Source organism: Mobula hypostoma, chromosome 12 (genome assembly GCF_963921235.1).
Source record: "Mobula hypostoma chromosome 12, sMobHyp1.1, whole genome shotgun sequence".
NCBI classification, from domain to species: domain Eukaryota; kingdom Metazoa; phylum Chordata; class Chondrichthyes; order Myliobatiformes; family Myliobatidae; genus Mobula; species Mobula hypostoma.
Window position 1 is genome coordinate 8,059,727 of NC_086108.1, and position 11,264 is coordinate 8,070,990.

Genomic DNA, 11,264 nt, shown 5'->3' on the forward strand with positions numbered 1-11,264 from the left:
CCTCTGCAGCTCTCAGTTATTATTCAGGACCAACTTGAAAAGGAGCAGAGGGTGAGATGAGAGGGGCTGAGAGGAGGTCACAGGTACTAGTTTAGAACTTACGAGCACTACCTCGCTACTTTTTTATTTCTATTTCAGCACTATTTAGTTAATTTAACGATTACAAATATATACTCACTGTAATTTATGCTTTTTCTCTATATTATTATGCATTGCATTGTACTGCTGCCGCAAAAACAATAAATTTCACGACATATGCGTGTTATATTAAACCTGACTCTTGTGTTTATGTGGTGATGTAAATGTTTCTCTGAAGAATTGGGCGGGTAGAGTCTGAGTGGGAGAATGCCGGTGGAATTAAGTTCTGAATAGATAGGCCAAATTACCTGTGCTGTAATTCAAGGTTCAAAGTCCAAAGAAAATTATTATCAAAGTACATATATGTCAGAATCTTTTACCCTGAGATTCATTTCCTTGCAGGCATTTACAGGAAAATAAAGAAATATAACAGAATTTACCATAAACTATAAATGTCAATGTCTGAAAAACATGCAAGATTCGAGATTCAAAGTGAATTATTATTAAAGTGTGTCTGCAGAAAACAACCCTGAGATTTTTCTTACCCACAGACAGCCACAAAACAAAGAAAATCATACAGCCCGTTCAGAGAATAAACATCAAACTCTCTACCCCACATGCAAAGAATAAACAAATCGTACAAAAAGCAACAAAAATAAAGAGCGACAAACACAGCATAAAAAACACAAAATTGAACAAGTCCAGGCATAGTCAGTACAGCTCAGTGCCCATGATCTGCTGGTTGCCCTGATTCAAATTCACTGAAAATAGCAACAAAAGAGAGGACAACCAGAAACACATCATAACGTGAACTACAGAAATGTGTAAAAAACAGACTATTTATGCAAATAAAAAGTAAATAAATAATATTGAGAACATGAGTTGCAGAGTCCTTGAAAGTGAGTCTGTAGGTTCTAAAATCAGTTCAGTGTTGTGGTGAGTGAAGTTATCCACACTGGTTCAGGAGCCTGATGGTTGTGGGGTAATAATTGTTCCTGAACCTGGTGGTGTGGGACCTGAGGCTCATTGTGGTGAGTGAAGTTATCCACACTGGTTCAGGAGCCTGATGGTTGTGGGGTAATAATTGTTCCTGAACCTGGTGGTGTGGGACCTGAGGCTCATTGTGGTGAGTGAAGTTATCCACACTGGTTCAGGAGCCTGATGGTTGTGGGGTAATAATTGTTCCTGAACCTGGTGGTGTGGGACCTGAGGCTCATTGTGGTGAGTGAAGTTATCCACACTGGTTCAGGAGCCTGATGGTTGTGGGGTAATAACTGTTCCTGAACCTGGTGGTGTGGGACCTGAGGCTCATTGTGGTGAGTGACGTTATCCACACTGGTTCAGGAGCCTGATGGTTGTGGGGTAATAACTGTCCCTGAACCTGGTGGTGTGGGACCTGAGGCTCATTGTGGTGAATGAAGTTATCCACACTGGTTCAGGAGCCTGATGGTTGTGGGGTAATAACTATTCCTGAACCTGGTGGTGTGGGACCTGAGACTCATTATGGTGAGTGAAGTTATCCACACTGGTTCAGGAGCCTGATGGTTGTGGGGTGATAACTGTTCCTGAACCTGGTGGTGTGGGACCTGAGGCTCATTGTGGTGAGTGAAGTTATCCACACTGGTTCAGGAGCCTGATGGTTGTGGGGTGATAGTTGTTCCTGAACCTGGTGGTGTGGGACCTGAGGCTCATTGTGGTGAGTGAAGTTATCCACACTGGTTCAGGAGCCTGATGGTTGTGGGGTGATAACTGTTCCTGAACCTGGTGGTGTGGGACCTGAGGCTCATTGTGGTGAGTGACGTTATCCACACTGGTTCAGGAGCCTGATGGTTGTGGGGTGATAACTGTTCCTGAACCTGGTGGTGTGGGACCTGAGGCTCATTGTGGTGAGTGAAGTTATCCACACTGGTTCAGGAGCCTGATGGTTGTGGGGTAATAACTGTCCCTGAACCTGGTGGTGTGGGACCTGAGGCTCATTGTGGTGAGTGAAGTTATCCACACTGGTTCAGGAGCCTGATGGTTGTGGGGTAATAACTGTCCCTGAACCTGGTGGTGTGGGACCTGAGGCTCATTGTGGTGAGTGAAGTTATCCATACTGGTTCAGGAGCCTGATGGTTGTGGGGTAATAACTGTCCCTGAACCTGGTGGTGTGGGACCTGAGGCTCATTGTGGTGAGTGAAGTTATCCACACTGGTTCAGGAATCTGATGGTTGTGGGGTAATAACTGTTCCTGAAGCTGGTGGTGTGGGACCTGAGGCTCATTGTGGTGAGTGAAGTTATCCACACTGGTTCAGGAGCCTGATGGTTGTGGGGTAATAACTGTTCCTGAACCTGGTGGTGTGGGACCTGAGGCTCATTGTGGTGAGTGAAGTTATCCACACTGGTTCAGGAGCCTGATGGTTGTGGGGTAATAACTGTTCCTGAACCTGGTGGTGTGGGACCTGAGGCTCATTGTGGTGAGTGAAGTTATCCACACTGGTTCAGCAGCCTGATGGTTGTGGGGTAATAACTGTTCCTGAACCTGGTGGTGTGGAACCTGAGGCTCATTGTGGTGAGTGAAGTTATCCACACTGGTTCAGCAGCCTGATGGTTGTGGGGTAATAACTGTTCCTGAACCTGGTGGTGTGGGACCTGAGGCTCTTGCACATCCTTTCCGATTGCAGCAGTGAGAAGAGAGCATGGTCTAGGTGGTAGTAGTTTGAGGTAGGTGGTTTAGTAGGATGTGTTTCTTTTTTTAAAAAAATGGAAGTTTCACAGTGATTTTTTCACTAGTCCTTCAGAGCACTTTACTGGAGAAAGTTGTATCTTAGTCCACTCCATCATGGGCACTAGCCTCCGTAGTAACCGGGGCATCGTCAAGGAGCGATGCCTCAAAAAGGTGGTGTCCATCATTAAGGACCCCCATCACCCAGGACATGCCCTCTTCTCATTGCTACCATCAAGAAGGAGGTACAGGAGCCTGAAGACACACTAACAAGACTTAAGGCTCCTGTACCTCCTTCCTGATGGAGCAGCAAGAAGAGAGAATGCCAGGATGGTGGGGGGGTCCTTGATGATCGATTCTGCTTTCTTATGCAGCGCTCCATATAAAAGCGCTCAACGGTAGGGAGTATTTGCTGGCAATGGACTGGGCTGTATCCACCACTGTCTGTTCCTGGGTATTCATTAAGAAGCAGGTTTCCACTTCTGATCTGATTTTTTTTTCTCACTCCCACTGTGGGCAGGATTGTTTGAATCTAACAGTCAATCATTGAATACTTTAATGACTCTAAGTTGCCCTGGAACTGTGACAGAGAGATATCAGACCTGGTCAAAACCTGTCCTCCCTGGAGAGAGAAAGAGCGAGAGAGGTGAGAAATGGGAATTGGGAGCCAGTAGGCATTGGCAATAGCGTCTTTCTAAGTATTTCTTTCACTCTTTCTCAACTTTTTACTTGTGTGACCATAGGGAAACAGATTAATTCACTTTACTAACTTTATTTAAAGACTTTAAATTAAAACATTTTTCAGAAAAAGTCTTTGTTATTTATAGGTTTTCATAAGTTATATTGTATTTCTTTATTTTCCTGTAAATACTTCCGAGAAAATTAATCTCAAGGTAATATATAGTGACATTTATGTACTTTGATAATAAATTTTACTTGGAGTGGTGCCACAACAATAACCTTTTATTCATTGTCAGCAAAACCAAAGAGCTGATTACACTGGACAACAAAGATTTTGCTTCCTGAATACTTCTGGGTTGATCTTATGGATTTTGGGCTGCTGATCATGAAAATCAGCAGGAAATTTCTCTATCACACACCATACCTTTGAAATTGCCTATATTTGTTATTTCAATTCATAATTCAAGTCAGAGCAGCTTATACCAAGATTAAGGAAGGCACGTTTGTCGGTACAATTCAAACAGATCATCAATGACAGGCATTTCAATGGACTTCTAGTGGGACCGGAGAAAATCGCATTGAAGGTATTCAAGGATGTTGCTGGAAGTTTTCTTGGCAACTACAGAGCATCAAACTACGTGCAGCTGGTTGACAACATGCTTCAAGCATACAAAACCATGAAGAACAACATGTCACTGAAGATTCATTTTCTGCATTCCCATTTAGACTTCTTCTCTGCAAATCTTTGTGCTGTTAGTGACGAGCATGGTGAAAGGTTTCACCAGGACCTTGTGGTCATGGAGAAACGGTATCAGGGCAACTGGAATCCATCAGTGCTGTCTGAATATTATTGGACACTTACGTGAGAAGCTTCAGACACTGAGCACAAATGAAAATTACCAACAAAACATTTTTAGTTGAACTATTACAAAGCGTCAGCACTGTTAAGTAATTAAACACATTATATTCAATAAAAGTTAATTTCTTGTTTCTCCAAATCCCTATGTGATACAAGTAGCCTTAAATTATATTTTGTGTTCAGCTTCAAGTAGTCTATCATAAACAAAAAAAAATTCTGAGGAAGCAACACTTTCAAAAAAAATTGTTCTCCCGCATTATTGACAACAGGAGGAGGAAACCAGAGGCCCATGAGCCAGTCCTCATGGGTCGTATCACATCCAGTCCTCACTGGTCATATCGCGTCCAGTCCTCACGGGTCGTATCACATCCAGTCCTCACTGATCGTATCACATCCAGTCCTCACTGGTCGTTTCACATCCAGTCCTCACTGGTCGTACCACATCCAGTCCTCACTGGTCGTATCACCTCCAGCCCTCACTGGTCGTTTCACATCCAGGAATGCAAAAGGTTATACAGAAAGTGGTGCTCAGGTTCAGTCCATCACGGTTAGACACTCCCCACCACTGAGCAGATCTACATGGAGCACTGCCATTAGAAAGCATCATCCATCACTAAAGACCACCACCATCCAGGCCATGCCCTCTTCTCACGACTATCATTGGGCAGGAGGAATGGGAGCTCTAGGTTCAATACCACCAGGTTCAGGAACAGTTATTACCCCACAACCATCAGGCTCCTGAACCAGTGTGGATAACTTCACTCACCACAATGAGCCTCAGGTCCCACACCACCAGGTTCAGGAACAGTTATTACCCCACAACCATCAGGCTCCTGAACCAGTGTGGATAACTTCACTCACCTCAACCCTGACTCACTTTGAAGAAGTCTTCAACTTAAGTCCTCACTACTTATTTTGTTATTTGCACAAGTCGTCTCACTTTTTAAATTTATTTTATAAATATTATTTTGTTATTTGTACAGTTTGTCTTCTTTTGCCAATTGGTTGTTTGTCAGTCTTTGTTATTTATAGTTTTTTTATAAATTCTATTATGTTTCCTTGTTTTCCTATAAATGTCTGCTAGAAAATTATTCTTAAGGTTGTATATGTGATATAGATATCGTCATCATCTTCATCATTTTGTGCCGCGTTGTGTGACGTAGGTGATCATGGCCTCATGTCCATGATTGTTCTTGGCAAATTTATCTACAGAAATGGTTTGCCATTCCCTTCTTCTGAACAGTGTCTTTACAAGATTTTTAATTGGGTTAGGGCAAATTATGAGGCTATAAGGCTAGAACTTGCGGGTGTGAATTGGGATGATGTTTTTGCAGGGAAATTTACTATGGACATGTGGTCGATGTTTAGAGGTCTCTTGCAGGATGTTAGGGATAAATTTGTCCCGGTGAGGAAGATAAAGAATGGTAGGGTGAAGGAACCATGGGTGACAAGTGGGGTAGAAAATCTAGTCAGGTGGAAGAAGATAGCACACATGAGGTTTAGGAAGCAAGGATCGGATGGGTCTATTGAGGAATATAGGGAAACAAGAAAGGAGCTTAAGAAGGGGCTGAGAAGAGCAAGAAGGGGGCATGAGAAGGCCTTGGCGAGTAGGGTAAAGGAAAACCTCAAGGCATTCTTCAATTATGTGAAGAACAAAAGGATGACAGGAGTGAAGGTAGGACCTATTAGAGATAAAGGTGGGAAGATGTTCCTGGAGGCTGTGGAAGTGAGCGAGGTCCTCAGTGAATACTTCTCTTAGGTATTCACCAATGAGAGGGAACTTGATGATGGTGAGGACAATATGAGTGAGGCTGATGTTCTGGAGCATGTTGATATTAAGAGAGAGGAGGTGTTGGAGTTGTTAAAATGCATTAGGACGGATAAGTCCCTGGGGCCTGATGGAATATTCCCCAGGCTGCTCCATGAGGTGAGGGAAGAGATTGCTGAGCCTCTGGCTAGGATCTTTATGTCCTCGTTGTCCATGGGAATGGTACCAGAGGATTGGAGGAAGGCAAATGTTGTCCCATTGTTCAAAAAAGGTAGTAGGGATAGTCCGAGTAATTATAGACCAGTGAGCCTTACGTCTGTGGTGGGAAAGCTGTTGGAAAAGAGTCTTAGAGATAGGATCTATGGGCATTTAGAGAATCATGGTCTGATCAGGGACAGTCAGCATGGCTTTGTGAAGGGCAGATCGTGTCTAACAAGCCTGATAGAGTTCTTTGAGGAGGTGACCAGGCATATAGATGAGGGTAGGGCAGTGGATGTGATCTATATGGATTTTAGTAAAGCATTTGACAAGGTTCCACACAGTAGGCTTATTCAGAAAGTCAGAAGGCATGGGATCCAGGGAAGTTTGGCCAGGTGGATTCAGAATTGGCTTGCCTGCAGAAGGCAGAGGGTCATGGGGTGGAGGGAGTACGTTCAGATTGGAGGATTGTGACTAGTGGTGTCCCACAAGGATCTGTTCTGGGACCTCTACTTTTCATGACTTTTATTAACGACCTGGATGTGGGGGTAGAAGGGTGGGTTGGCAAGTTTGCAGACGACATGAAGGTTGGTGGTGTTGTAGATAGTGTAGAGGATTGTCGAAGATTGCAGAGAGACATTGATAGGTTGCAGAAGTGGGCTGAGAAGTGGCAGATAGAGTTCAACCCGGAGAAGTGTGAGGTGGTACACTTTGGAAGGACAAACTCCAAGGCAGAGGACACAGTAAATGGCAGGATACTTGGTAGTGTGGAGGAGCAGAGGGATCTGGGAGTACATGTCCACAAATCCATGAAAGTTGCCTCACAGGTAGATAGGGTAGTTAAGAAAGCTTATGGGGTGTTAGCTTTCATAAGTGGAGAGACAGAGTTTAAGAGTTGCGATGTAATGATGCAGCTCTATAAAACTCTGGTTAGGCCACACTTGGAGCACTGTGTCCAGTTCTGGTCGCCTCACTATAGGAAGGATGTGGAAGCATTGGAAAGGGTACAGAGAAGATTTACCAGGATGCTGCCTGGTTTAGAGAGTATGGATTATGATCAGAGATTAAGGGAGCTAGGGCTTTACTCTTTGGAGAGAAGGAGGATGAGAGGAGACTTGATAGAGGTGTACAAGATAATAAGAGGAATAGATAGAGTGGACAGCCAGCACCTCTTCCCCAGGGCACCACTGCTCAATACAAGAGGACATGGCTTTAAGGTAAGGGGTTGGGAAGTTCAAGAGGGATATTAGAGGAAGGTTTTTTACTCAGAGAGTGGTTGGTGCATGGAATGCACTGCCTGAGTCAGTGGTGGAGGCAGATACACTTGTGAAGTTTAAGAGACTACTAGACAGGTATATGGTGGAATTTAAGGTTGGGGGGTTATATGGGAGGCAGGATTTGAGGGTCGGCACAACATTGTGGGCCGAAGGGCCTGTACTGTGCTGTACTATTCTATGTGCTATTAAGATGGGTGACCCCAGCCATTATTAATACTCTTCAGAGTTTGTCTGCCTGGCGTCAGTGGTCACATAACCAGGACTTGTGATCTGCACCAGCTGATCATACGACCGTCCATCACCTGCTCCCATGGCTTCACGTGACCCTGATCGGGGTGATGGGAGGGGCTAAGCAGGTGCTACCCCTTGTCCAAGGGTAACCTGCAAGCTAGAGGAGGGAGTTAGCGCTTTACACCTTCTTTGGTAGGGACATATCTCCACCCCGCCAAATACTTTGATAATACATTTGATCTGAAGGGTCAAAAATCCTGGATGTCAAGATCTCTGAGGATCTAACCTGGTCCCAACATATTGATGCAGCTACAAAGAAGGCAAGACAGTGGCTCTACTTCGTTAGGAGTTTGAGGAGATTTGGCTTGTCACCTAACACACTCGAACACTTCTATAGATGTACTGACAGGCTGCATCACTGTCTGGTATGATGGGTGGGTGGGGCAGGACTGAAAGAAGCTACAGAAAGTTATAAAATTAGTCAGCTCCATCTGGGGTACCAGCCTCCATTGTATCCCAGACTTCTTCAAGCAGCGATGCCTTAAAAAGGTGGTATCCATCATTAAGGACCCCCATCACCCAGGACATACCCTCTTCTCACTGCTACCATCAGGGAGGAGGTACAGGAGCCTGAAGGGATTCAGTGATTCAGGAACAGCTTCTTCACCTCTGCCATCAGATTCCCAAATGGACATTGAACCCCTGAACTTTACCTCACCTTTTTAAAAAATTATTTCTGTTTTCGTACTGTTTTTAATATAACTATACATGTATACTTATTGTAATTGACTGATTTATTTGTTTTCTTTCTGTATTATATATTGCATTGAACTGACGCTGCTAAGTTAACAAATTTCACGACGCATGCCGGTGATAATAAACCTGATTCTGACTCTGAGATTTTCTCTCCCCCTGTGGATGCTGATCGACTCGCTGAGACCTTCAGCAGATTGTGCTCGGGCTTGGCCTCCCTGGCACCCTGAGGCTGGAGCAGCTCAGTTCCACCTCTGTCCGTGGGAACCCACGTACAAGTGGGCTGCTGAGCGCACCACCCTCCCCCTTTGTGCCAAACCTAATTCATCCACACACACGCAACGGGATGCTGCAGATGCTGGAAATCCAGAGCAACACACTCAGAAAGTGCTGGAGAAACTCAGCAGGTCAGGCAGCACCTATGGAGGGGAATAAACAGTCGACAGCTGAGGACGAGAACCTTCATCAGGACTGGAAAGGAAGGAAGCGGAAGCTGTAAGTTATCGGGGTAGTATTGGGCCATTCAGCCCTTAGGTGTCTACTCCCCCATTCCACCATGGCTGCAATATTAACCCTCTCAACCCCATTCTCCCAACTTCCCTCCGTAACCTCTGACACCCTTACAAGCCAAGAAGCTATAAACCTCCACTTTAAATATACCCAATGACTTGGCCTCCACAGCCACCTGTGACAGATTCACCGCTCGCTGACTAAAGAAATCCCTCCTCATCTCTGTTCTAAATGGACGTCCCTCTATTCTGAGGCTGCGCCCTCTGCTCCTAAACTCCCTCGCCATAGGAAACATCTCCACATCCACTCTATCTCCACCTTTCGATGTTTGATAGGTTTCAAAGAGACCAGTCCCCGCCCCCCCCCACCATCATTCTTCTAAGCTCCAGCGAGTACAGGCTCACAGCCATCAAACGCTCCTCATTTGTTAACCCTTTCATTCCTGGGATAATTCTTGGGAACCTCCTTAGGACCCTCTCCAATACCAGAACATCCTTTCTTGGATAAGGGGCCCAAAACTGCACACAAATATTCCAAGCGGTATCTGGCCAATGCCTTATAAAGCCTCAGTATCACATCCTTGAATTGCATTCTAGTCCTCTTGACATGGGGGAGGGGGAGGGTGTGGGAGGGAGAGAGGATGGTGAGGGAGGATGGAGGTTGAGGGAGAAAGAAATATGGGAAGGACGGAGAGTGGGAGGGAGGGAGGGCAGAGATGGTGAGGAAAGATGGAGTCTGTGTAGGTGAGGGAGGGAGATTGTGAGAGGGACAGAGGCTGGGACTGAGGGAGGGCAGAGAGTCGATGGGGAAGGTGAGGATGACAGAGGGAAGTTGAGGAGGGTGAGAGATGGTGGGAGGGCAGAGGATGAGGGTGAGGTTGAAGGGGTGAGGGGTTGAGGTTGAGGGAGAGAGGTCGGAGGTTGAGGAATGTCGGAGGATGCCCCCTCCTCCCTTCCCTGAAGACGTGTCAATGCTAAGCCCTGGAGATGTTCTGGTGAAGACTGAGGACGAGGGTGAGGAGAAGAGGGCAGAGGGTGAGGTTGAGGGATATCGGAGAATGCTCTTCCCCATTACCTGATAAACATGATGATGCCGACCCTAGCAATGTCCTGGTGAAGAATCTCCCAGGACTCCCGGACCAGCTGTTTCTGCGCCTCGGACAGAACCGGGCGCGGGGACGAAGCCGGAATCTCCTCGCTGTCCTCGGGCGGTGGAGCCGGAGCTGAGCCGCTCACGTCTGGACTGGGTTTGTCCGGGTTGACCCCGGACCCGGATAACGCACAGCCCATAATACCGACCCGCTGTCCCGGCACGGAACTCCCCGGGGCCGGTCCTTAACGCAGGTTCAACGCCACTGCGAGCATTCAATCTACAGGGGACTCTCACCCGGGGTGACCGACAACACCCCCAGGGCAACTCCTCTCCCCTCAACTCTCTCAGCCTCTCGCCAAAGTTGGGCGAGTTCCGGATCCGATGCTCCGCTCTCGGCAGCGTCGCCGAGACTGAGCGTCAGCATCAGGACCACAGGCTGCGGGGGAGGGGGTGGGCGGAGGACAGAGGGTGGGGATTGGTAGCGATGGTGAGAAAGGGATGGAGGCAGGACAGAGAGGGAGAGAGAGAGAGGGGGAGAGAGAGAGAGGGAGAGAGAGAGGGTGAGGGGGGGAGAGACAGGGGGAGAGGGAGGGGGGAGAGAGAGGGAGAGAGAGAGGGGAGAGAGAGAGGGAGAGGGAGAGAGAGAGGGGAGAGGGAGGGGGGAGAGAGAGAGGGAGAGAGAGAGGGAGAAAGAGAGGGAGAGAGAGGGGGAGAGAGACAGGGGGAGAGGGAGGGGGGAGAGAGAGGGAGAGAGAGAGGGAGAGAGAGAGGGAGAGGGAGAGAGAGAGGGGAGAGGGAGGGGGGAGAGAGAGAGGGAGAAAGAGAGGGAGAGAGAGAGGGGGGGAGAGAGAGGGAGAGAGAGAGGGTGAGAGAGGGGGAGAGAGGGGGGGAGAGAGAGAGGGAAAGAGAGAGGGTGAGAGAGAGAGGGAGAGGGAGAGAGAGAGGGGAGAGGGAGGGGGGAGAGAGAGAGGGAGAGAGAGAGGGAGAAAGAGAGGGAGAGAGAGAGGGGGGAGAGAGAGAGGGAGAGAGAGAGGGTGAGAGAGGGGGGAGAGAGAGGGGGGGAGAGAGAGAGGGAAAGAGAGAGGGTGAGAGAGGGGGGAGAGAGAGAGGGAG

General features: G+C 47.3%; 1 protein-coding gene across 2 annotated transcripts in view; it reads right to left on the minus strand.

Annotated features, from left to right (window-relative positions):
* xgb (x globin) overlaps nucleotides 1–10,585 on the minus strand; it is a 126,446-nt gene extending 115,861 nt beyond the window's left edge. The window contains exon 1 of one of the 2 annotated variants that reach the window (XM_063063588.1): nucleotides 10,134–10,585. In XM_063063588.1, the coding sequence (XP_062919658.1) occupies nucleotides 10,134–10,348 (215 nt within the window). In that variant the 5' untranslated portion in view covers nucleotides 10,349–10,585. The remainder of the gene's footprint in view (nucleotides 1–10,133) is intronic. The other variant, XM_063063587.1, reaches the window with a different exon arrangement.
* Between the last annotated feature and the right edge of the window lie 679 nt (nucleotides 10,586–11,264).